The sequence below is a fragment of the Eriocheir sinensis genome, unplaced genomic scaffold (assembly GCF_024679095.1).
Source record: "Eriocheir sinensis breed Jianghai 21 unplaced genomic scaffold, ASM2467909v1 Scaffold494, whole genome shotgun sequence".
Taxonomy (NCBI): domain Eukaryota; kingdom Metazoa; phylum Arthropoda; class Malacostraca; order Decapoda; family Varunidae; genus Eriocheir; species Eriocheir sinensis.
In genome coordinates, this window is record NW_026111825.1 from 59,578 (window position 1) to 87,502 (window position 27,925).

General features: G+C 42.1%; 1 protein-coding gene across 1 annotated transcript; it reads left to right on the forward strand.

The window, feature by feature from the left end:
- On the forward strand, positions 1-27,287 carry LOC126992599 (uncharacterized). The gene is made up of 5 exons (XM_050851415.1): positions 1-142; positions 684-747; positions 1,257-1,402; positions 23,012-23,163; positions 26,748-27,287. Exons 1-5 carry the CDS (start codon positions 1-3, stop codon positions 26,946-26,948), a joined length of 705 nt encoding a protein of 234 aa, XP_050707372.1. The 3' UTR covers positions 26,949-27,287.
- Positions 27,288-27,925: the final 638 nt, after the last annotated feature.

Consider the following 27,925-nt stretch of genomic DNA (forward strand, 5'->3'; position numbering starts at 1 on the left):
ATGGGGGAAGTGGCGGGGGACTGGCTCACCCTCACCGTCCATGGACTGACGCCTTCAAGGAAGTATTTGCACAAGATGCACTCTCACAATGTCAAAAGTTTTGGTCCATTCTCCTCCATGGAAAGCTTCACGACTCTTCCAGGTAAGGAAGTGTTAGTTTTAGGGAGCCGTCATTGCTGTGGTGCATCAGTCACTGTTCTCCCAGTTATGCACATGTTGTGTGCCACCACACTGTCCCTCATCATGGAGCACTCCCTCCCTGAGGCTGACTTGAGGCCCATTACCTGCATGCTCTGTGAATGCCACCTCTGGCTCTGTGGACATGTGGGTAAACCCTGCTTTCCAGGTTGTTTATGTAAGACACAATCCTTAGTAAAGAGTGTGCCCAGAAAGTTGGGTTAGAGCAGGTTGATGGATCCTGCTGGGAGGTACATGGTATGGGGAAGGTGCCTGCATGGGGACCTGCACAGAGGACCCCCAAGAATGGTGTCATAGTTTGGGTGAGGCAGGGTGGCAGAGGCCCCCATTGATTGACTGATTGATTAAGCCAATGTTAAAAATATTATACATCTGCTCCTGTGTTCCAGCTGTTGACAAGAGCATCGGTGAGCCCCCAGGCTGGTGTGTGGAGCGAGAGGCCTGATTGTGCTGGTGATCGCTGGCGTGGCAGGAGCCATGACCAGCTGGGGCCTTCTTGGCCCACACTGTACTGCCGCGGGTCAAGGCGGAGCCCAGGCCAAGCATTGTGTAAGGTGGCAGGACAGTTTCTTGTTGGTGTGTTTCATCCCATGACTCATTTCAGCAATCCTTTACACTGACTGCTGGAACTTTTTATTCACTTTGTAATATGGAGAACAAGGCTGCAGGGCATAGTCCACAAAGACTTAAGTTTGCCAAGATTAGAGAAAGAAAAAAAAAGGTAAACTTGTTCATAGGAAATGTTCAAGATGGACTTTCATTTTGTGCTATACATAGTTGCAGGGAAACAAGTGACCTCTGTTTGTGATATCTGTGTCTCTTGGTGGAGCAGCTAACACATGTTTCTAACTTGTGATTGCTTGCAGTGTGCTGGCTGGGAGCTATTTCTTTAAATGAATTCAAATATGCTTTGTTGAACTCAAACCTCATGCCTTTAACATCCATCCTGTTTTGAAGATTGCATGTGCCCTTCCATCTCCCTCTGGACAGCCCTGTGAGGTACAGCAGCAGCACTCAGTAATGTTTAGCAGCTAGTAAGATGCATCACTTCCTTGCAGTCTTGGCGGCAGCTGCAGTGAGAGCAACAAGCCTGGCATCCAGCCTCCAGACCTGTGGATCCATCACGGCCACTTGGAGCTGAAGAACTTTGACAAGGGTGAGCGCAGCAACTCCCCCAACCACGCCTCCATCATCCAGCACACAGGTGGGTGTCTTTGTCAGTCATTGAACAGTGTGCAGCTCATGGGAGTCCTGTCATTTGTGTGGTATTTTTTGTAATATTTGGTTGTTGGTGTTTTGTTGCCAGTCACTGCTGCGTTGTAGTGTGCCAGTGACGCCACACACAACCTTACACAACCCACAGACACTCCAGTATGAGAGTCTTCACACATTACAGAGTTTCCATCTATCTCTATCCAGACACTCCCTCCTTGCCTGCTCAAAGTTTCTCAAAGATCTTTCCCCCCTCTCCCTAACGTACTCTTGCACCCTATCCCTCCATTTCACTGGAGGTCATCCTCTAGCATTCCCTCCCTCTATCTCACTCACATACACCCTTCTGGTCATCTTACTCTCCTTCATTCGCTCCATGTGGCCAAACCACTTTAAAGTCTGTCGCTTCACTTCTTCCACCACTCCACGCTTCTTCCCTTCACCCCTGTGACACATTCCAAAACTCTCGTACACACTTTCATTACTCATTCCATCCATTCTACTCACACCACAAGCACTTCTCAAATAACTCATTTCCACTGCCTGCACTCTAGACCTCTGACTTTCATTCCAGGCCCTCGTTTCACTTGCATATGTTTGGGTTGGTACTATTATTGTATTTCTCAAATCCCTCTTTACCTCCATGCTCACACTTCTGCCATCCATGATTTATCTCAAAGACCCTACCACCCTTCTTCCTTGCAATGCCCTTTCTCTTTGTTGGAATTATCAACACTGTGGCTAAGATCTGGAGGTGAACGGAGGGTAGAGAAAGGGCTGGTGGCGGCTTGGTCTCGCTCTTCTTGCTGAATCGTGTTTATTTTCAACGACAGGAACTTGTACAGACAAACTCGAGAAAGGCAAATATATACCTATCTCAGTTCAACTAAGAATACAAAACTTGATTTACAGAAACTAGATGAAATTAATTATAATAAAGGAAAATAATGGACTCAGTAATTTCAGCTTAAACTTCTGGATTTATAAAAATATGTGGAGGAGTAATTAAAGAAACTGTACTTTCATGGGAAACTTAAATAACTTCTTCACTAACTTCAACATTCTCCCCACCATAGGAGTCTAGCACTCCTATTACTTATGACAACTGTATTCCTGAGTATAAAGCATCAACCTTAAATTATTCATACATATCACTTACGAAATACAATTCACAGCCTCAGAAACTAGTCCGTCAACTTGAACTTCAACTGAAGTTACAAGTCAAGTTTTCTAGGAACTTTAACAGACCTACCAGAGCGAGTACGAGTTTCAGCAGCTGTCTCAGGAAGTGGACTAGAATCTGAGGACTCCTGGACAGCTGCATCAACTTCAGGTAAATCTTGGACAGTCTCATTAACATCAGTATACTCATGGCTAGATACTTCCAAGTTATGTAGCTTCTGAACTGCCCTATTTAGTACTCCTCTGGAAGTCTTCACATTTACAGCTCTGAGAACACCATCCTGACCAGGGAAAATATCCACAACCAAACCCAGGGGCCATTGTAGCCTTGGAATGTTGTCCTCCTTCACCAGGACTAAGTCACCTTTTTTAATACTGCATTTTGAAGTGAAACCCTTAACAACTGGGGACAAATTGGAAATATAATCTGAGCTCCATCTCTTCCAAAATATGTCTAAATTCTGGTTTCTCAAATTTTCTCTATTCCTCAGATCTTGAGGGGAAATATAGGATGGTTTAGGGTCGAACTCAGAGTGAGTACTAGCATTTCTGCCAATGAGGAAATGTGAGGGAGATAAAGGCAGAGAACTATTAGGTTCATCCCCAACACAAGTGAGAGGTCTTGAGTTTACACATGCTTCTATTTCATGTAGTACAGTCTCTAGTTCACTTCTGGATATATACTTAACACTTAAAGTTTTCCTCATGGCAGACTTCACAGTTCTTATCAAACGTTCCCACCATCCTCCCCACCATGGAGAACGGGGGACTATAAACTTCCAGTGTGGAGATATGTGACCATAAACCTTCTGTATTTGCCCACTGCAAGCAACAAAAGTTTTGGCATTATCTGAGTACATCACTGAAGGTAGCCCTCTCCGTGCAATGAATCTGCGTAGGGCAAGCATGCAATCCTCAACACTCATAGAGTCAGTGAGCTCTAAATGTATAGCTCTGACAACAGCACAGGTGAACAGTAAAATGTAAAATTTCTTAGAAGGGAAATCAGAGCAAAACAGAGGGCCAGCAAAATCCAGGCCAGTCACTGTAAATGGTGGAGCAGCTTTAACTCTCAGTTCTGGTAGTGGGGCTACTGGCTGGCTACAAGCTCTGGAGTCATGTCTCTGGCATCTTACACATTCCTTGATCACAGTCTTAGCAATTCTTCTAATTCCTATAATCCAGAAACTTTCTCTCAAGGTAGATACAATGGTAGAAACACCTGCATGTTTGAGAAAAAGATGGTGAAACTTGACCAGTAGCTTTGCTAGGTGACATTGTGGAATTATTATTGGGTGTTTACAGTCAAAGCTCAATTCAGCATTTTCCAGTCTACCTCTGATTCTCAATAAACCTTTATCATCTAGAAAGGGATCTAGATTAACTAACTTTGACGCCTTAGGAAGAGGCTTGTCACTTAGCAGAGCCGCAATCTCATGAGGAAACATATCTCTCTGTACATGATAAAACACCTTTACCTTTGCATCATCCAACTCCTTGGCTGAAAGTGGACCAGAACTCTTACTATCAGGTGTTATACAATTATGTGTATATCTCAACACCCAAGCAACAACACGCTGAGCTTTACTAAAGTCACTCCACCTCTCAAACTCAAACACATGTGGAGTAGGGTGAACAGTTACACATGCTAGAGCCTCAGTAGTCTTGTACTCCTCATTTGTACAAATTGATTCTGTTTCCTTTATACTGATACTAAGAGGTTCAGCTGGCCAAGATGGTCCACACATCCACAATTTACTTGATACAATCTGATCACCTAAGACACCTCTAGAAACTAAATCAGCTGGATTCTCATGTCCAGGGCAGTGATGCCAAGAACTTGGTGGAGTTAAGCTTTGAATTTCTGTGACTCTGTTTGCAACAAACATTTTCTACTTCAGAGGGTCACCCTTGATCCAAGCTAGAGTTATCTGTGAATCAGTCCAGCAAAATACCTTGGCATTCATGTTTAGATGGAGGGCATGCTTCACAAAGCTTACTAATCTAGCACACAATAAAGCCCCCATCAGCTCCAATCTGGGCAGAGTTATGGTCTTAATAGGTGCCACTCTAGACTTTGAAGTGACTAATGCAACCCTGTAGGCACCATCTGGTAAGCAGGTACGGATATATACACAGGCACCGTAACCTTTCTCTGAAGCATCTCCAAAGGCATGAAGCTCTACATCAGTAAGGCTATTCCACTTAAGAAAAGGAAAATAACATCTGTCCATCTTCCAATCGCTGAGAGATGCTGCACTCAGGACCCATCTTTCAAATTTATGCTTCACATCCTGAAGCAATTTATCATCCCACTGAAGACCCAGCCTCCAAATATCTTGAAAAAGTATTGTGCCAAACATCACAAAGGGATTGATAAAACCTAGAGGGTCAAAGATCTTGGCAATCAAGCTCAGCATGCTTCTTTTGGTATATGTCAACTCAGTCTGGGTGTTCAATTCTAATCCTTCAAAAGAAAACTCATCAGAAGTGTTACACCACTGTAGGCCTAACACTTTAGTACCTTCTTCTCCATGTACTTGATCAACTTTATCCTGAAACATGGAAGTTACTAATTTACTGTTTGAAACCCACTTAGTCAGAGGCATGCCAGCATGTGCCAAAACCTCACAAGCCTCTAAATTTGCAGGCAGCTTCCTCCACACTGTCAGCACCACTCAGCCAGTTATCTACATACATATCTTCTTTCAGTTCTTGTATTACTTCAGTACTTGGATACTTCTCTAAATGATGCTTTATTGTGGCATTCAATAAAAATGGGCTGGCAGTGTTTTCAAAGGGAACCCGCAGGAATCTCACGTACTTAATCTCATCCTCATTTCTCAACATGAAACGGTGTACATCTCTGTCTCGTCTTTTCACACACAACTGTAGAAAGGCCTTGGTAACATCAGCAGTAAGAGCAATAGGCCATCTTCTAAACCTGATCATCACTTCTACTAAATCTGGGTTGAGTGAAGGACCCTTCAAGAGACAATCATTCAGTGAAATTCCATTATACACACTGGCTGAGGCATCAAAGACAGGTCTCACCTTGGTACTGTTACTAGTTTCTTTAACCACCGGACAGTGAGGCATATAAAAAGTAGGATTCTCACAGACTATCTCATTACTAGGAATTTCCTCAACAATACCTTCTTGCACATAGTCATCAAAAACCTTGTAATATGCAGTTTTCAACTCAACATCTTTATCTAGTTTGGCATGTAACTTATCTAGTCTCTTCATAGCAAGTTTCTCATTGTTGAGTAGGGCACTTTTCAAGGAGTCACTTTTCCAGGGTAATGACACTTCATATCTGCCTTTAGCATATGAAACATTCTGTGAAAACTCTAGCAAGGCAGCATCTGACTCAAACTTATGATCTGATTCCTTGGACTGTATCCCTATAGTCTTAAGTCCCAAAACTTGCTTACATCATATTCAGACACTTTAGAAATACATAACATCTGTGGAGAGGTTACTGGTACCTTAGAACTAGTGTCAGCATTCCAAGCCCCTGACAATACCCAGCCAAACAATGATCTTTGGGCCACTACGCCTCCCACTTGCACAGACTCATTAGACATTATGTATTTCCAGTAAGCATCCTAACCCACTAGTATATCTATATCCATATAGGAATCACTCTGATAGTCATCTGCAAGAGGCACAGGAAATTTTCATAGTATACCTACAGGCACAGTGGTTCTTACTAAGGGTTGGCATATCACTGGAATCTCTACAGCTGTTAACTTGTGTGGTGCATCACTGCAATCAAGAACCTTCAGATCAAACAGGTTGCACTGCTTTATATTAGAGGAATTATTACCCCCAAATACTGAATAAGAAATGGGTTTGCTGGAGCTCCATGTGGGTTTGCATTTCTTAACAAGTCTACTACTGACATATGTCCTACTGGAGCCACTATCAAACAACAACTTGGCCCTATGAAGAACACCATTTGCTCCTGCAACTCTCACCTGAGCAGTCTGCAGTATAGTACATGTCTCCTTATTAACTGATATATTAGACAAGGAAATTCCAGCAAAATTAGTATTTTAGACCCTTCTTTTCTTGTATTAAATCAACTCTTTTATCACTCATTAATTACTCCATAAATGATCTCACTGTCTCGTATCCCTGGTAGCGTGATTCGGCTTAAGTTGTTATTGGAGACTGGTGTTCGGGGATAAACAAGGGAAAAAGATAATACTATACATTTATTTAAAATTAAATGAAAGTAATTGCCTTACGCAATATTCTTTGCTCAGACGATCATAACACTGGCATACTCAGCAATGGATGCAACATATGACAAACGACATGTCTTAAACATAATACTACAATATGTGCTCAGTTGTTGCCAATAATAATAACACTCGTCGTTCCACAAGCAGTGGTTTGTATCTCTCTGCTTACATCACAATCATTATGTACTCTCTTCACAAAATCCTAATAACACATTCCTGTAGTATAATCTACTACAAGTCATGGAAACACATTATTTTACCACACTCAGTGGTTTTACCTTTGCTTTACATCGCAAACAAATAATCACAATCCTGTCCCACTCACAATCCTACTTCACATCTCCTACATTATAATCTCCAGGACAATACCGTCGGTTTCCCTTAGATTCTCGAATTTCTACTCACGATTAAGATCACAACAGCCATCCTCGGCTGAGTGAGTAGCAGGTCTGCTTGAGGCGAGAACCAAGCTCGGTCTACTCATACCACTGATTTCTAGGCCACATTTTTCTTTGCTTTAGGCGGACTTACATCCTTGACACGCCCTTAATTTTCTACATAACCAATGGCCAATACTTCCTGTCACACCCATCTGCTCGCTCATTATGTTGTATTGTTTTACTTCTCCTGCTATTCGTGAGTCAGTCTTAAGACACTCCCTCAGTGATTTTTCTGTTAAATTATTGGCTCATAACATGTCGCCACGACTGACGTCACGGGTCAGAGTCTTTTTCAATGGTTGTTCACACTTTCTGACCACGCCCACTGGGCATCTGTTTTATGTATCTGAGTCTGGGTATCTGTTTTCCTTTACCCTCGTTGTTTCCCCTCTTTGGCACTTGAGATGTTTACACTTATATATATGTCACCCTTTTTGTTAGTGTTTGTCCTGTCACATGTTTACACAGTTGTATACCTGCCTTTCCTCTCTGGGTATCTGTTTTCCTTTACCCTCGTTGTTTCCCCTCTTTTGTACTTGAGATGTTTACACTTATATATATGTCACCCTTTTTGTTAGTGTTTGTCGTGTCAGATGTTTACACAGTTGTATATCTCACTCCTCTGTTTCCTCGTCTTCTGGGTCCTGACATACTTCCCCTTCCGGAAGATCTCGCCCCTGAGATCTCACAGGTGTTGGTGGAGAAGATACGCCTTGCAATGTCTGCAGTTGGTTCGAGTCTGGAATTAGGCGGCGTCGTGCGTAGCGCAGGACATAGGAATACCCCACGGCAGACGTCACCAGCAGAAGAACCAGGATCACTACAATGGCGAAGACAATCCACCAATGGATTGCGGGTTGAAAGGGCTGATTCGGCTCGACCACATAATTTAGGGGCTGCAAGCCAGCTGTTAGCTCCTGTAGGGGGATGGACTCAGCACTGCGAAGAGAACCTTGCTGAAGCATCAATATCCCATTATCCGTCAGGCTGACAGTATGTCTGTTTACAGGATGGGTAGGGCATGTGAGTGTCAGAGTGATGGGGGAGGCAAGTGAACAGGTCCAGTAGCCAGGACCTTTTATAAACATAGGGGGAAATGTTTTCAAGACTATTGTGTGGCAGAAGTTGATCACTGACTCATGTTTCAAGAAAGCAGCCGATTCACAAGAGGCTGCGTCACTAGCCTCATGGACGGGGCCTGTGGGAGGACAAACTAACATATGGTTATTCTTGTTACAGTGTTTTATACTAGAAAGCATAAAATATATTTTCCTATTCTCACTGAAGGCAATACATCTTGAATCAACACTATACATAAGAAAGTAAGTGCTATTCTGCACAGAAATGGAAGGGAGTCGATTCGAAAGACATCAAAGGTGTCCATCGGATCTCCTCGTAAAGGTTTGGTGAAATAGAAATTACGAGAATCGTGCAAAGCCGTTGTCCTGGAGGACAGTTATTACATCCCTATATAGAGCTAAAAAATCAAGAACTGCAAGGCACAAAAGACCTGGAGGCCGATCCTAGGCTTCCTTTAATGTACTGAACAACTGTTTGTTTCACATAATGGTTGGAGTTATGTATGTTTGCAGGGGAGCCTGCAGACTCAAATATAAATCTTGTATACCTGGTCTTATGTGTCTCAATGCTAAGTCAAAATATAACAATTCTTGTAGGAGCTTTTTTCTCTTCCTAATGCCATAGTCTATAGTCTATACTAAAATGGCGCACAACTTGGTTCAATACATCTACAGCTGAATATAGCCCTTTAAAGGCAGATTGCATGGCATGCATATTACTTAACGATGTTGAGTTTTCCATAATAAACATTTAACTATATAAAATCTTTCTCAGTTAATGACTCTAGTCCTCTATTTTTTCATGAATAGCATCAACTTGAGCCTGGGTCGCGGTACCAAATAGGTTATTAGACAAGGATCCTCAAAAAATAATTATTTCCCATTTATTTATTTATTTTTTTCTATAATTCATAGAAGCATGCAGCTTGTTTTGAATAGTAGTCATCACATAGCTTAAAACTTTTCTTAGATGATGCGACAATGAACTGAATTCGTTTTCAAAATTAAAGAGTGTGTATTTTATTGCTTTTACAGCTGGATACTCAGGTGACATTTGAATAACATTTCAAGTAACGAAGCAGTTAAAATCCGTGCTTTATATAATGCAGCTAAAACATTTTCTGTGAGGCTAAACGGTACTATAGTCTCTGTCTGTGAGGACTATAATATAGAGAGTATGTTGGTGTGAAACTTTGGCCAGCACGTGTTGGGGACTCCTGTTGTGTCATTGAGTCGTACACCGAAAGAGTCAGATCAATCTGTGGTTTATTTCGTCATATTTCCGCTCAATTATTGCATTTTCATCCGTATGCATTATTCCTGTTCTATATCGTAATAGTTTTGACATTACATTAGGCAACTCTTGTACTGTCGAAGAGCGAAGGCTTTATCTATGCCGAGGTGGCTCTGAAAGTTTGGGAGTAACCTGAGAAGGTAGGGCCTGTGCATCAGCTGTTTATTGCTGTTGTAGAACGAACATTATTTAATGTGTCATGAGTAGCAGTCACCTCTCCGCTACGAGTCATTATTTTCGGTAGAAGTTTTCTCAGCGATTTCAGGGTTGAGCAATGCAAAGAATAGATCAGTGTCTGTCTCTGGATTTAAAGGGTATGCTCGCCTAATCGTTGGACATTGCTGCACGTCGATGCAATCTTCATGAAGGACTTTTACTCTATCTGTGGGGACCGGTGAAACCTTACTAGTCCTGAGGTTTATAATTTTTACCATTAAATCACTGATCTTCTCTGTTACCCTGTAGGGTCCATCAAAAATAAGCTACAACTTTTTATTTACTTTTTTCTGTGGTCTCGTTTGAGGAACACTGTCTCCAACGTTGATAGTTTTGATTTTGAAGCTTTGTATTTCTTTTCTATTTCTTCTCTACCTTTTTCAATGTAAACCTGGCATCTATCATAAACTTTCTTTGCAATTGCAGCCATTTCCTTTTCATAGGAGTCAATATCATAAACTTTCCTTGCAATTGCAGCCATTTCCTTTTCATAGGAGTCAATATCATAAACTTTCCTTGCAATTGCAGCCATTTCCTCTTTATAGGAGTCAATATCATAAACTTTCCTTGCAATTGCAGCCATTTCCTCTTTATAGGAGTAAATATCATAAACTTTCCTTGCAATTGCAGCCATTTCCTCTTTATAGGAGTAAATATCATAAACTTTCCTTGCAATTGCAGCCATTTCCTCTTTATAGGAGTAAATATCATACCAGGGCTGCTGAATTTTTTTCTAACATAGTGTAAGGTACAGGAGGATCTCTAAAAATCCTCTCTCTGTCTCTCTCGATAAAATGGGGACTCCTTTATGGTGCGATAATACGCAGGATTACAGGCCAAGATGTCTATAAGTAGCATTATATCCCAAACGGACACATTTCCTAGAACATTGTCCTCAAAATGTTAACAACAGTATAATTTGCGCGCTTTATTATTCCATTTCCATTTGTATGGCAAGCCGTTATTCGCGTGTCGCACAGGTAGCTTCTAATTTATCTCCTGCATCACGGAATTAACGAACTCTGAACCTTGACCTGTAACAACTGTCTGAGGAACACCGTGTACACAAACAGCATCCACGTACAACGCCCTTGCCATTTCGCGGGCTTCCTTACTCCGTAAGGGTACTGTAATCAAATACCTTTTAAAAACATCAACTATGGGCATTACGTATCGAACCCCATTGTCCGATACACCCATGGGACCCACAAGGTCCATGTGTATTCTTCCAAAAGGAGCGGTGACGTCTGGATATTGCCGCCAAGGAGCAGGGTGCAAGTTCCCAACTCACTTTTAAAACGACTACCATGACGCACTTCCTTACATAATTTTCTACATCCCGTTTCATTCCAGGCCAGAAAGCGAACTTTCTACACCGACATAACGTAACTTTGGTTCCTCCGTGCCTTGCAGTGGCGACGAATGAGCCAGAGTTATCGCCTTGGAAATACTTGGGGGGTAGAATCACCACCTTAGTGGCTTCTCCGTACGGACTCACTAAAACACATCATTTATTTCCACCTGTAACTCTGACAGGGGCGGCATCTCACATTATGCCCATCTTCAACACAATATAATTTTATTTCCTCCTGTACCTCTTACAGGTGCGGCATCTCACATTATGCCCATCTTCAACACAATATAACATAATTTCCACCTGTAACTCTAACAGGGGCGGCATCTCACATTATGCCCATCTTCAACACAATATAACATAATTTCCACCTGTAACTCTAACAGGGGCGGCATCTCACATTATGCCCATCTTCAACACAATATAACATAATTTCCACCTGTACCTCTAACAGGGGCGGCATCTCACATTATGCCCATCTTCAACACAATATAACATATTTTCCACCTGTACCTCTAACAGGGGCGGCATCTCATATTATGCCTTTTTTCTCTGAGTCTTTGCTCAATTTTCATTCATGGGGCTTCCTTCTTTTAGCATACTTATATGCTGGCTGCTCATCACGCAGCTCACTAATCTCCTGAATACTCCAGTCAAGTGTGTGGCCAATACACTCACTATTCAGGTCCATACATATCATATATTTTATTTTCTCATTTTTCGGCGCCTGTTTCTTTTTCTGCACTAATGCAATACCTTGCCCCTCATTATCCACGTGTTCCACGGTTTTTGTTGTTCCCCATCCACAAACATTATCGCGCGTGTCCTTATAATTCAATCTCAGTGTCCTGTGAGCCTTCATCCTTGAAAAAAAAAAAAATCTGCTACTATATTTTCCTTGCCAGGCAAATGATTGATTGTAAAACCATACTCACTCATGAGAGTCTGCCATCTAGCTATCCTGCCGTTGGGACTAGCTACCTGTAACAACCATACTAAAGGTCTGTGACCCGTGTGGATCTCAACAGGGTAACCCAGTATTAATGGGCGGTTTACGTGTAACCCATAAATTACAGTTAAAGCCTCTCGTTCAACTATACTGTACCACTGTTCTGCCGTATTCAATTTCTCACAAAAAAAGATACAGGTCTTAGTTTATCATCATTATCCTGTTATTGCAATACTCCACCAGTATTGTAGTAGGATGCGTAGAGTGACTGTACCAAGCATTCTATCCTTAAGGGTTGAGAACGCAATTTTTGTTTCATCCGTCCATATGAGTGGAGTTTTATTTATTTATTTATTTATTTATTTTATTTATTTATTTATTTATTTATTTATTTATTTATTTTTTTGTACCTTTCTTCTCTTTGTAAATCTTTAGGAAAGGAGCAACAATTTGTGAATAATTTGCAATAAATTTGCGATAATAATTAGTCAATCCAAGAAATGACTGTAAATCATGAACAGTTTGGGGGGCCGGGACGTTTTGTATGGCCTCCAGCTTGCTAGACTGAGGTCTTATTCCCTCTGAGCGGATGGCATGGCCCAGGTAATCTACTTTGTCCTTAAAAAAGTTACACTTCTCCATCTTAAGAGTCAGTTTGGCTTCCTTTAAGCGATCCAGAATTTGTTCTAAGTTATCTGCGTGATTAGAAAATATATCGCCCAGGATAATTATGTCATCAAGGTACACCTGAACCTTGTTACCTAATAGTCCTGTAAGGACAGTGTTTATTATTTTCTTGCAGCAGGACGGGGCTGTTTTAAGGCCAAAGGGGAGGGAAGTAAATTCCCAATGTCCTGCTGGAGAAGAAAATGCCGTCTTCTCTCTGCTGATTTCATCTTGGGGGATTTGATGGTAACCCTGTTTCAAGTCTAGGCATGAAAAAAACTTACTATCTCCCAATTGATTGAGTATGGTAGTTATATTAGGGAGTGGGTACCGGTCGTCCCGTAGTGTTTTATTAAGTGCCCGGAAGTCCAGACAAAGTCGTAGTACTCCATCTTTTTGGGGCACTGTGATAAGTGGGGCATTATAGGGTGATCGCGAAGGGCGAATCACACCCTGTTGCTGGAGCGATATAAGTTGTTCATTTACTCTGTCATGATAACTGATAGGAATGTTATATGGACGCCTGTACACTACTTCATCAGTGTTTTGCTTGATGGTGCTTAAAAAAATAGGGCGTTACTGTTAATAGTTCTTGTTCTGTGGAAAACACTGTTATATATTTATCTATTAAGGACTTTAAAACCTGATTCTCTCTCTTCACTTGGGAATTTAGCGTCAACAATTTGATAGAGGCTTTTCTTCCTTACTTCAAGCTCTGCGGGCTTCAAGTCTGTTTTAGCTGTGTCAGCGGTCTGTACACTAGATACTTGTGGCAGATCAGCGTATAGCTCATGAGTGACAGGCTTCACAAATCCTAACGTTGTATTATCATCTATCTTTACACTCACTTTCAATATTCAAATACGGCACAGTGACATAAGATCTTTGATTGTCAGATGAAGGTGTTAACTTAACTATCCCTGAGCACAAGACTCTAGCCTGAGGAGTACTAACACAAGGCTCAAATAAAGCTTCACTTGCCTGTAGTTGCGTCACTAGCGTTATGTAACCTGCAACAGATGCATGCAGTTGCAAAGGTTCCGCTGCTTGCCAACGTACGGCCTTATTTTTAGTGAGACCTTCTTCCTTTCCATCTACATTTAGCTAAGATCCTTCACCTCTAGATATAAGATATTTTTCCTGGCATAATTGTATGGTTTCCCCTTCTATTATCAGTTTTAAGCTTCGTTCTTTTGTTCCTCATTTAGTTGCAATGTTTTCAAAATAATCTCGTGCTACACGACAAATCAGTACTCAACATAATATGAGTCGGCAAATCTACATCGCGTGTTATCAATAAGTCTTGGAAACTACTTTTTCCTTCCATATTAACTTGACTTTTACCGTCATCTTCAATATGGTATCTTTGCACAGAGACAATATTCACGGGTTTCGCTTCACATTCATTTACTGCGAGCCCTAATTCTTTAATAAATTCATCCGTTAAAAACTCACACACGCTCCTGTTTCTAGGAGTGCTGCCACTTTTGTATATGTATTATCATGAGTAGTGCGATCTGCCTACCAAAGTTACTCTTGAGTTATGGTAATTATAGCCTTCTTTTCATTATTTTTAAGGTCACTCCCTTGTTCGTTATAGCCTTCTTTTCATTATTTTTAAGGTCACTCCCTTGTTCGTTATAGCCTTCATCTTATTATATTAAAGGTTACTCCCTTGTTCGTTATAGCCTTCATCTTATTATATTAAAGGTTACTCCCTTGTTCGTTATAACTTTCATCTTATTATATTAAAGGTTACTCCCTTGTTCGTTATAGCCTTCATCTTATTATATTAAAGGTTACTCCCTTGTTCGTTATAGCCTTCATCTTATTATATTAAAGGTTACTCCCTGTTTTGTTCTTCGCTCATTTTCCGTTTCTTCCACTGCAAGTGTGCATATTTATTTATTTATTTATTTATTTAATATTATTTGTTATTAGTTAACTGAGGGGCACTACCCTGGCCTCCTCTTCCTCTGATTCTATTACCTCACAAATTTATCTTAATACTTCACACTATTGTCCATATGCTTCATTTTTTTTTTTTCATTCATGACTTTTTTATCCATACCTCACACTTTTCTTAGTATTTCACATTTTTTCTAGATCATACTCTACACTTCCTACCTGGGGGACGCGGGTTAGGCCTTTATAAAGTCACTCTATGGCTGCATGCCCGCCGCGGCACACCACCACCCTGTGAGGCGTAGAGCCCCGTGCTCCCCTCCATCCTGGGGTAACAATCCTAAAACAAACAAACCTGAGAGGCAGGACGCTGCCGCTGCCTGTCACCTGACACCCTCTCACTGATGAATGGATCGCGGCGCGGGTGGAGAGACTGCCCATCCCTCTCCACTCCGCCCGGGAAGGAACTCATGAATTCTCGGTTGAGTCGCGTGTGCTACCCATTGCACTACAGAACAACAGTGGTTGGCCAGAGTTTCCATTACCATATCGTCAAAGTCCATGTCCTCCGGAAGAACCATTAATTATATAATTAAATCGTCACTATTATTTCCGCCACTTAAAACGAGCAAAGCTTAATGAAAATAAGAGGCGTTTTCTCGTCAGAGTAAATTAAACAAAAGCACTGTAAGCACATGTCCCTATTTATCCCTATACCGCTGCCGCCAGTTTTAGACCCTTCTTTTCTTGTATTAAATCAACTCTTTTATCACTCATTAATTACTCCATAAATGATCTCACTGTCTCGTATCCCTGGTAGCGTGATCCGGCTTAAGTTGTTATTGGAGACTGGTGTTCGGGGATAAACAAGGGAAAAAGATAATACTATACATTTATTTAAAATTAAATGAAAGTAATTGCCTTACGCAATATTCTTTGCTCAGACGATCATAACACTGGCATACTCAGCAATGGATGCAACATATGACAAACGACATGTCTTAAACATAATACTACAATATGTGCTCAGTTGTTGCCAATAATAATAACACTCGTCGTTCCACAAGCAGTGGTTTGTATCTCTCTGCTTACATCACAATCATTATGTACTCTCTTCACAAAATCCTAATAACACATTCCTGTAGTATAATCTACTACAAGTCATGGAAACACATTATTTTACCACACTCAGTGGTTTTACCTTTGCTCTACATCGCAACAAATAATCACAATCCTGTCCCACTCACAATCCTACTTCACATCTCCTACATTATAATCTCCAGGACAATACAGTCGGTTTCCCTTAGATTCTCGAATTTCTACTCACGATTAAGATCACAACAGCCATCCTCGGCTGAGTGAGTAGCAGGTCTGCTTGAGGCGAGAACCAAGCTCGGTCTACTCATACCACTGATTTCTAGGCCACATTTTTCTTTGCTTTAGGCGGACTTACATCCTTGACACGCCCTTAATTTTCTACATAACCAATGGCCAATACTTCCTGTTACACCCATCTGCTCGCTCATTATGTTGTATTGTTTTACTTCTGCTATTCGTGAGTCAGTCTTAAGACACTCCCTCAGTGATTTTTCTGTTAAATTATTGGCTCATAACATGTCGCCACGACTGACGTCACGGGTCAGAGTCTTTTTCAATGGTTGTTCACACTTTCTGACCACGCCCACTGGGCATCTGTTTTATGTATCTGAGTCTGGGTATCTGTTTTCCTTTACCCTCGTTGTTTCCCCTCTTTGGTACTTGAGATGTTTACACTGTTATATATGTCACCCTTTTTGTTAGTGTTTGTCCTGTCAGATTTTTTTTTTTCTTTTTTTTACAGCTAAGGAGACAGCTCAAGGGCGCAAAGAAAAAAAGAAAAAAAAAAAGAAAAAAAAAGGCCCGCTACTCACTGCTCCCGAACAGAGGTTAAAGGAGTGTCCAAATCAGAGGTTAATTTCGGGAGGAGAGGTGTCCTGATACCCTCCTCTTGAAAGAGTTCAAGTCGTAGGCAGGAGGAAACACAGATGAAGGAAGATTGTTCCAGAGTTTACCAGCGTGAGGGATGAAAGAGTGAAGATGCTGGTTAACTCTTGCATAAGGGGTTTGGACAGTATAGGGATGAGCATGAGTAGAAAGTCGAGTGCAGCGGGGCCGCGGGAGGGGGGGAGGCATGCAGTTAGCAAGTTCAGAAGAGCAGTCAGCGTGGAAATATCGATAGAAGATAGAAAGAGAGGCAACATTGCGGCGGAATTTAAGAGGTAGAAGACTATCAGTATGAGGAGGAGAGCTGATGAGACGAAGAGCCTTAGCCTCCACTCTGTCCAGAAGAGCTGTGTGAGTGGAGCCCCCCCACACATGAGATGCATACTCCATATGAGGGCGGACAAGGGCCCTGTATATGGACAGCAACTGTGCAGGGGAGAAGAACTGGCGGAGACGGTACAGAACGCCCAGCCTCGAGGAAGCTGATTTAGTAAGAGATGAGATATGAAGTTTCCAGTTGAGATTTTGAGTTAAGGATAGACCGAGAATGTTTAGTGTTGAGGAGGGTGATAGCTGGGTGTTGTCAAAGAATAGGGGATAGTTGTTTGGAAGATTGTGTCGAGTGGATAGGTGGAGAAACTGTGTTTTTGAGGCGTTGAAGGACACCAGGTTCTTCTTGCCCCAATCGGAAATAATAGTAAGGACTGAGGCTAAGCGTTCTGCAGCCTCCAGCCTTGAGTCGTTAAGTTCCTGAAGGGTGGGTCTTCTATTAAAAGAAGTTGAATAATGCAGAGTGGAATCATCGGCGTAGGAATGGATAGGACAGTTCGTTTACACATTTGTATATCTCTCATTCCTCTCTGGGTATCTGTTTTTCTTTATCCTCGTTGTTTCCCTCTTTGTTAGTGTTTGTCCTATGAGATGTTTACTCTGTACTGTTATGGCTATTCCTCTTGTTTGTTCGTTTTCTGGTTCCTGACAAGGGAGGGAATGCATGCTGGACAGACGATACAAAATAGACAGTTAAGGAACAGTAGGGAAAGTAGACAGAGTATATGACTATTTTGGTAGAGTGACATCAACAAACTATTTAGAGAACAAAAAGCTTTCTGAAAGAAGTCGAGATAAATTGGGGACCTCATCGGGGAAGTCACACAACTGTAGGCCTATGAATCACCTGGTTTAAGGCTGCTTTTTCTGAAACTTGCTTCACCGCACAATGCAGCAAGAATTCAGGTGCCAGATACTGCTAAAAACAGTACTACCGCTTTGATTGGTTTGTCACAACTTTTACACCAACGCCTCACACAGCCAAGCTTGTGAGCAGGGTGAGGTGCCGGAACACTGGAGGAGGGCCGTCACTGTGCCACTGAACAAACGGGAAGGAAGAAGGGATGATTGTGGCAGTCACGGGGAATAAGGTGACTCAGTGTGCCAGGGAAGGTGGAGGGAAGGGCTTTAAACGAAAGGGTGAAAAGAATGATAAAAAGTGTCGGCGATGAACAAGGGGGTGATAGGGAAGGGAGGGAGGTGTAAACATAAGTTTTGACTGTCAGGATGCCTTGATTTTGTCCAGCTCTTCTGAGTCTGCCAAACAAGTAATGCTGTAGTTATTTATCCTTAAGACAGGCTGTTGAGCCCCTCTTCATGTCATTACTAAAGTCAACACAAACATGTACAAACTAGAGATGTATTGGATGTCGAATTTCAGACATCCGCGGATGCGGATGTATATGCGGATGTCATTTTGCGGATGCAAATGTGAATGCGGATATCAGTCTCTACTAAAATGCGGATGCAAATGCGGATGCGGATATCAAAATATGACATCCTCGCGGATGCGGATGCGGATGCGGATGTTTTTACGTCAAACGTTCTCACCGAGAGGACCCCCCCCCAAAAAAAAAGCCTGTTTCAGTGTCAGACCATGCAGACAGGAGACGTAACAAATAAAAACAAGATGGGAGAACCAAAATACTGCCAAATGAGTTCGAATGGTGTCTTAATAGTTGATACTTCTCTCTTTGAAAGTATTTAAGTCATAGGAAGACGTAAATACAGACGCAGGAAGGGAGTTCCAGAGTATACTAGTGGAAGTAAAGTGGAAGTACTTTTTGTTACAATAAAGTTTTATGACGAGTTTCAGCCACACATTTTGTGCGTTACCAGGATGCGGGACGTGGACCCAACTCGTCGTGCATCCCACCGACCACTTTCCCCAACCTCCACCCTTTTGAAAGTGGTTAACTATAAATCTATAACCAACTGATTGAACTGATACTATAAACACATATTTATTACTTAATATTTAAAGTTCAAGATGAGCAAGTTTTGTTTCAAAAACAGTAGCTTATCTACCTTTTCTGGCAAAAGCCGATTGCGCTTAGCGTCATATATGAAGCCAGCACTACTAAACAGCTGCTCACTAGCAACGCTACTTGGTGGACAGGAGAGATACTGGCAAGCTACCTTTGCCAAATCAGGGTAGACTGTCTTCATTGTCTTCCACCATTGCAAACTATCTTGACTTGTTCCACTTATTCTTTTCTCTCTGTGATATTTCTCAATATCTTTCATGAGTAAAGTTACTACAGATGAGTTTTCTGCTTCATCATCACTGCTGGAGGCAAGAATAGAGGTCATTGCTTCATCTAATGTTCCACAGGTGGTAGGTGTTTCACTCATATCATCTCTTCTTCGTTTCCTTCTTGGTTCTCCATCTTCCTCTTCTAGAATAGTCGTCTGACGAAGCTCCTCACATACTCTGGCAAGTGATGATTTTACTCGATCAGTGACGTGAGATGAAGAAAAAAATTTACTCTTGTATCTTGGGTCAATATATGTTGCAATTCTGTAAAGATCTTCATTTTCAATCCAAGAAAATCTTTTCTCAACATCAACCTGCATTGCTTCTTTCATGAAGTTTACTGCCTGTGTTGCTTGTCTGTCTTCATTTAACTCAATCACTGATCCTGAGCCTGGTTCATCTTCAGAGCTTGTATCTGAAGTATGAGTTTCTTCAACAGGGTTAGAAACTACTGATGTGGTATGCTGAAGAGTGTGTTTTAAGGACTTTACAAGTGGAATCACTTCAGCTGCTGTTGATGTGGAGTCACTAAGTTTTTTTGTGATATCTTCATAAGGTTGTAAGGCTTGTACACATTTATGCAGAATTAACCACTCAGTATTGCTGGGCTGTTTGATTTTGGAGTTGGTAGCAGCATACACACACACACAGATTCCTTTATTTCTAGTGTTCTTCTTAGCATGTGTAAGGTGCTATTCCATCTTGTGGGTGTATCATGCATAACAGAGAGTTTAGGTACTTGCAGCCTGTCCTGAATCTTTTTAAGTTCATCTTGTGCCATAGTTGAGTGATGAAAGTGCGTAGCAATACAACGAGTTTTTTTTATCATGTTTTCTATATCACAATGTGATGATAACCCAGTTTTAGCAATCAGCTGTATTTTATGCACAGTACAATCCAAATTATTTACACCTGAGAGAAACAGAGCTTTTTTCATATTTGCTCCAGCATCACGCAGAACACAGTGCACATTTGTACGAGATATGTCCCACTTCATCAGCATATCATCCAACATTTTGGAAATATACTCTCCTGTATGTCGTTCTTCCAGTGGTTCAGCACCTAGCACAAAGTTTGTTCTTTCAAATTCCTTATTTATGGTATGTGCAGTTAAACTCAGCAATGAGACACCTGCTGAGGTATCTGACCACACATCAGTTGTGAAGGAAAGTTTGTTGTCTTGCTTCACTTCATCAATTATTTCTTTTATTTTCTTGAAAACAGACTCATACATATCACTACATATCATTGATGAATAGAAATTTCGCTGCTTTAGACTGTATAGTGGAGCAGCTTCAGTCATCAGTCTCATGAATCCTATGTCCTCAACATGACTGAAAGGCAAATCATCCATGACTAACATTTCTGCAATGCATTTATCCAGTTTCTTTGCCTTAGGGTTAGAAGCATCCCATAATTTTGCACTCTGAAAATACTCAGCAACATTCCTTTGATTAGCATCTGTCTTTGCTTTTTGCAAAGGTGTTTTTTCTATATTTATTTTTTCTTCCAACTTCTTTGTCTCTTTTGCCATTAACTCTTCAAACTGTTCTTTATGCAGTGATTTCAAGTGGTTTTTCAAAGATGTAGTTCCACGTCCCTTTCGTGAATAATCTTTCTTGCACAACAGACACTGTGCTAGGTCACTTGACTTGCTCATAAAATATTTCCACACTTCACTGCTATGTGACGCCATTTTTCAGCTGCTGTAGCAGTCAGCACAGAACAATAAGGCTTTGTAAACTTGATTATAATATCCTTTTAAACCATCACTGGCAAACTGTATTATCAGCGAGGAGCAAAGCAAGGAAGGAGCAGTACTTCTTCCTTCGAAGGCAAACTCTTACCAAACTGATGACCTAGCTGCCAGTTTACTGTGTAGGAGTTATGCTCAGAATGCCAGTTTACAACTTATGGATCAGTATTATAAATTTTCGAGATGCTTAGCAAATGTGAAAAGAAAATTACTTTATTCTAATGCTTCATTGCATTAAATTCTAGTAAGAAATACATCGAAAAGCCCTCTATAACAGTAATAATGATAATAATAATAAAACAATAGCTAATATTACCCTTCCTCTGTGAAAATCTTTTCATCGGCAACTCACTGTATCAGGGGAAACAGGCGACAACAGGAAAACTCGTGCGATAAGAAGAGCTCAGCGCTGCCGGTTCATATTTTTTTAATATTATTATTTGTATAATTATGGAAACATTCGCATTAAAAGTATTTAAGGAAGAAGCACTGAATTCTACCGTGTGAAGTGGGAATAAGGTCTAAGACTGCAATGTACGACATTACTAAGCCACACGACACACACATTACAATCTCTCTCTCTCTCTCTCGCTTACTACCCTTAACATGTTCTCTCTTGAGAAACGTCGCCTCCGAGGAAAACTGATCGAATGTTTTAAAATACTTAATGGTTTCACGAATGTAGACAGATCAACATTGTTTATGATCGATGACACTTTGCGCACGAGGAACAATGGCGTAAAACTCAGATGTAGACAAGTAAATTCAGACTGCACCAAATTTTTCTTCACCAACGTTGTAGTGCGAGAATGGAATAAGCTTCCACCATCAGTGGTCCAGTGTAACACGATTGACTCCTTCAAAAATAAGCTCGACCGTCACTTCCTTCAACTTAATATCAACTAGAGTAGAAATGCAACGTTTTGGAGTCTTCTGATTAAAGTAAAATCACTTAGGTTTAAGGACAGACCACCAAGTCTGGACCATGGGGTCTGTGTGGTCTGTTTTTCTATGTAAATCTCTCTCTCTCTCTCTCTCTCTCTCTCTCTCTCTCTCTCTCTCTCTCTCTCTCTCTCTCTCTCTCTCTCTCTCTCTCTCTCTCTCTCTCTCTCTCTCTCTCTCTCTCTCTCTCTCTCTCTCTCTCTCTCTCTCTCTCTCTCTCTCTCTCTCTCTCCAGCAGTAAGGCATCGGGGTGAAGGTGACAAGCAAGGGTGATAAGCCTCCTCTCTATCTCCCTCTTCACCCTCCTCACACACACACACACACACACACACACACACACAGTGACTCACTCATCTGTTGTTACTAAGTATCTAACATTCCACCATTCACAGTTTGCAGTTTATTTACTAAGTATTTTTACTTCATAGTCACTAAGTAAAATTCGCCCCCTCCTCCTGACCTTCCCCTAAATTCTAGACACATTACGTTGTGTAAGTTTGAAAGGAAATGAATCCGTGATATTATTTGCTTTAGTTTTACTAGATAATTAATTCATTAGACACATCAATAAATTTACTCCACATTTCTAAGCTCTGTCTGAACTCTAAGTCTGTAAGCACCAGGCAGTACTCTACTACTCTGCTAGTCTGTAACTGCGTGTCTATATATTACTCTATACTCTATAGGTTGTGCAATACACAAAACACATCCGCATCCACACATCCTCTGTAGAATGCGGATGCGGATGCGGATGTATATTTCACCACAAATGCGGATGCGGAGGCGGAGGCGGATGTTCAGTTTATCACAACTACGGATGCGGATGCGGATGCGGATGTGAAAAAATATGCGGATGTTCCGCGGATGCGGATGCGGATGCGGATATCCGATACATCTCTAGTACAAACATCCTGAGGCTGTCCACACTCCACAAAGCTGTTCAAGTTATCCGAGCCCAACAAATGCCGGTAATGGTGAGACTGTTCTTATTGCAGAGGTTGTTGAGTCACTCTTCACGTCCTCCCTGAAGGAAGCCGGCGGCCTGAAGCACCGCGGGCAGGTCACCACCACCAGCCTGCAGGCCAGGAACCACAAACACCTCTGGATGGGACTCTGGAATGGCAGGCTTCACTGTGGCTTCACTAAGGTCTCCTCACTCTTATATATACTCAATTTTGCATCAGTACACACGTCATCGTCATTGTCATATATTGGTTGGTATTATCAAACGCTTTCGTCCATCACATCAACTGTTTCCAAAGGCCAAACAGGAGATAAATTGGGTTCTCATGAGTGCTCTTTTAGGTTCACGGTACAGAAGAAGGGTCAAACTACCACCAGGGTCATAAAACTGTCCTTGGAAATGCCCAAAATGCCTATGAAAGCCTTGCCAAGTATGTGTGCTTGGGTGCCAAAATGTTGAGTTATACAGCCCATTATTTCTCTGCTATAGGATGAAGGTCTTTCACAACTCTTTTTGGCAGCTCCTCTATACTTTATTTTATTGGAGCAGATATTAGTGTTTTTTTCCCCCTGGAGTTGCTTCCTTTAATGAAAACAAAGTCCATTTGTCTCTGTGTCTGATGTTAATACACTTCATCCTGCCCCACAAAGCTTCTAATTTCACGTCCTGCTTCTCTGTCTGCCCTGACTTACACGCTGGCTGGGTGCTTTGGTTCCTCAGCTGCTGTGAGGTGCATGAGATGAAGTGCACAAGTCCAAGCCTCACCTTTCATAGGCACCAGGACACCTTTAACCTTTGTCTGTTCCCTGGTCCAGGACACTCAAGGCCTGTCTCCCCATGTTGTGCCTGGCATTCTTCTCCATTCAGCTTGGCACATTTCTTACCTTCTCTCTGGATCTTGTGTGAGGTGCAGAGTTTATGAAGCACATTTTAGGGCTGGGAATATGCACAGACTGCACCCTTCTCCTCAGGGAGAGGGGCAGGTTTATAGTCATAATAATACAATGTTTACCAAAATTGTTCCACTCCATTTATCTCCTGATTTCTTATTCATTCTGTAGGCCTGGTTTGCAGTAATTAGGTAAAGTTTGGGGCACATGTTACAAGTGTGCCTGGCTGTGGTGCTCATCTCCATCCCTCTGGCCCCTGAGCCAGCAGCGGGCAAGGACCCTTCAGCCCCAGGACATGGCCACTACAGTATCTGGGTCACCACAGCTGCCTTGCCCAGGCTCCCTTTTATAGACCAACCCAAAAGGAAGGATGAACAGCTGGGTGGGTCGTCATTATAACCCAGACCGGTGTGTTCATAGCTAGCCGTCAACCTCTCCTCCAAGGTGTTAAGAACATAAGAACATAAGAACACGGGGAGACTGCAAGAGGCCGAGTGGCCTACACAGGGCAGCTGCAGAATCCCCCCCACTACTCACGATGGGTGGTGTAGTTTCTGGGGGCGTACGCTCCAGTACCCTGTCACCTTACTGCATCCACACCTCACTGCCACCTGTCGTCCTCGTCCATGTAGCTATCCAGTCTACTCTTAAAACAAGCTATCGTCCCTGCACTAACTATGTGATTGCTGAGTCTATTCCATTCCCCCACCACCCTATTACTAAACCAATGCTTGCCTATTTCCCTCGTAAATCTATACTTTTCTAATTTAAATCCATTACTGCGTGTTCTATCCTGCCGGCTAATTCACATAACTTTACTTATATCGCCTTTGTTGTAACCCTTGACCCATTTGAATACTTCTATCAGATCTCCCCGCACTCTTCGTCTCTAGTGAATGTAAGTTTAGATGTTTCACCCTATTTTGATATGGGAGGATCCTCAGCCCCTGAATCATCTTGGTCATCCTCCTCTGAACTGATTCTAGCAAGTTGATGTCCATTCTGTTGTGTGGGCACCAAAACAGGACAGCATAATCTAAGTGTGGCCTAACTAACGCTAAATAGAGTCTGAGGATGACCTCTGCACTCCTGTTGGTTACCATCCTGTTAATAAAACCCAATACCCTGTTAGCCCTATTCCTCGCACTAATACATTGCTTCCTTAGTTTTGGGTCAAGATTTCACTAACACTCCCAGATCCCTTTCACACTCTGATCTGCCTATTGCTGTGGAGTCTAAACTATACCCGTGTAATGGGTTGCGTGTTCCTACACTAAGTACGCTACACTTGGTGATGTTAAAATTCATCTTCCATTTCTCTGACCAAGCTGACAGTTTGTTGAGATCCTCCTGCAGAGCTCTAGCATCCTCCCCTGTCCTAATAGTGCGTCCTATTTTGGTGTCATCCGCTAATTTACCTATGTCACTAGTTATCCCATTGTCTATGTCACTGATGTAGATAATGAATAAAAGCGGGCCTAAAACTGAACCTTGGGGAGCCCACTGGTAACATTACCCCATTCAGATTTTTTACCGTTAATGGTAACCCTCTGTTTCCTGTCGCAAATCCACGCCCTAATCCAATCAAATACCTTCCCTCTAATCCCATGAGCCCTGACTTTATTTAAGTCTCTGGTGAGGTACCTTATCGAAGGCCTTACTAAAATCAAGATAAACTACATTGTAACTCTCATCATTGTCAGCTGCCTCGTATACTCTATTGTAAAAGGATAAAAGATTAGTAATGCATGACTTTCCTTTAATAAATCCATGCTGTGAGTCGTGAATTAAATTATGTCTGTCAATATGGTCCCTAAAACCCTAATACTATCTGCTATTATTGACACAAGCATTTTACCTGAACAGGAGAAAGCTGAAAGTAAATGTCAACAAGAGTAAAGTGATGGTTTGTGAGTGAAGTAGAAGTGAGGTTGTAGATTTTGTATGCCCATATAGAGTGGGAATTGAATGTGAAAAAGAATGCAAAATAATTTTGAATGGTGAAGAAATGGAGGAGGTAAATGAGTTTAAGTACCTTGGATCAGTTATGTGTAAGCATGGTGGTATGGAGGGAGAGACAAGAGAAAGGGCATTGCAAGGAAGAAGGGTGGTAGGGTCTTTGGGACGAATCATGAATGGCAGAAGTGTGAGCATGGAGGTAAAGAGGGATTTGAGAAATACAATAATAGTACCAACCCTCACATATGCAAGTGAAACGTGGGCCTGGAATGAAAGTCAGAGGTCTAGAGTGCAGGCAGTGGAAATGAGTTATTTGAGGAGTGCTTGTGGTGTGAGTAGAATGGATGGAATGAGTAATGAAAGTGTGTACGAGCATTTTGGAATGTGTCACGGGGGTGAAGGGAAGAAGTGTGGAGTGGTGGAAGAAGTGAAGCGACAGACTTTAAAGTGGTTTGGCCACATGGAGTGAATGGAGGAGAGTAAGATGACCAGAAGGGTGTATGTGAGTGAGATAGAGGGAGGGAATGTTAGAGGATGACCTCCAGTGAAATGGAGGGATAGGGTGCAAGAGTACGTTAGGGAGAGGGGGGAAAGATCTTTGAGAAACTTTGAGCAGGCAAGGAGGGAGTGTCTGGATAGAGAAAGTTGGAAGCTCTTCTGCCGTGGCCATCCCCTGGTGGGAGCTCCTAGGAGCAGGCGTCGATGAAATGATGATGATGATGATGGGTCTAGAACAATGTTTTCAAAGTCACAATCAACAAACTAGCTCTGTCTTGCCCCTAACCTTAAAAATCAACAAAAAATGAGAACACACCAGGTTTGCCAAGACCCCCAAAGCTCCCCCAGTAACAAATAAGATCACTAGGTTTTGCCGAAGTCAACACTAAACCTTCTTCCTCCTCTTCCTCCTCCTCTCAGATCAACCGCACGTGCAAGACATGCCAGGCTCTGATGTCCAGTGTGGAGGAGATCGGAATTCCTATCATGAGGGAGACACACAGCCGCACCACACCCTCACCGGACGCCAGCAAGCTATTGCCATCCTGTAGTCGCCACACCTCCAGGATGGTCGTGGCTTGGGGGGGAACCGTACATTTTCTCCTCAGTTCTGTGTCTTAATTTTAGGTTTGTTTGTACATCAAGCTTGATATTTGCCATCCTGAAGTCCCCCTCACTGCCATGACTCTACTCTTGCTCATTCCTATGCTATCCAGATCCCTTATGCAAGGGTTAACCACCATCTTCATTCTTTCATCCCTATTCTATCCAAATCCCTTATGCAAGAGTCAAACAGCATCTTCATTATTTCATCCCTGTTCTGTCCAAATTCCCTATACAAGAGTTTTCCAGCATCTTCATTCTTTTATCCCTTCCACTGGTAAACTCTGAAACAGCAATAGCCTCCCTTTGTCTGTATTTTTACTCCTGCTCATCCCTATACTATCCTGATCCCTTATGCAAGAGTTCATTCTTTCATCCCTATTCTATCCAAATCCCTTATGCAAGAGTCAAACAGCATCTTCATTATTTCATCCCTGTACTGTCCAAATTCCTTATACAAGAGTTTACCAGCATCTTCATTCTTTTATCTCTTCCACTGGTAAACTCTGAAACAGCAATAGCCTCCCTTTGTCTGTATTTTTACTCCTGCTCATCCCTATACTATCCTGATCCCTTATGCAAGAGTTGAGCAGCAGCATCTTCATTCCTTCATCCAGCAGGGAGTTCTCCAGGCACACGCCACCATTGCCGCCAAGGACTTCACACTGCACTGCCGGAAACACCCGTCGAGGGTGATGAGGATGAGGAGACAGTCAAGATTGTGCAGTGGGTGAAGAGCAATGAGCCAATGGTAGGAATCTTGTCTCTCTGTCTGTATCTTAAATGTATTTGCCCTTCACTTACCCTGTTTGAAAAGTCTCTTGTCATAGAAGTTGCTGCTGGGACTTTGATGGAGTGGTTTGTGATCCTGGTGATGGCTTTACATGGCTTTTGCATCTTGAGCGGGGAAAACACCAATGAACACCCGGTTAGTCTTTTCTGTGGCCTTGGGAAACAGTCATGGTGGGAGCCTGACACGTTAAGGATGACCTCAC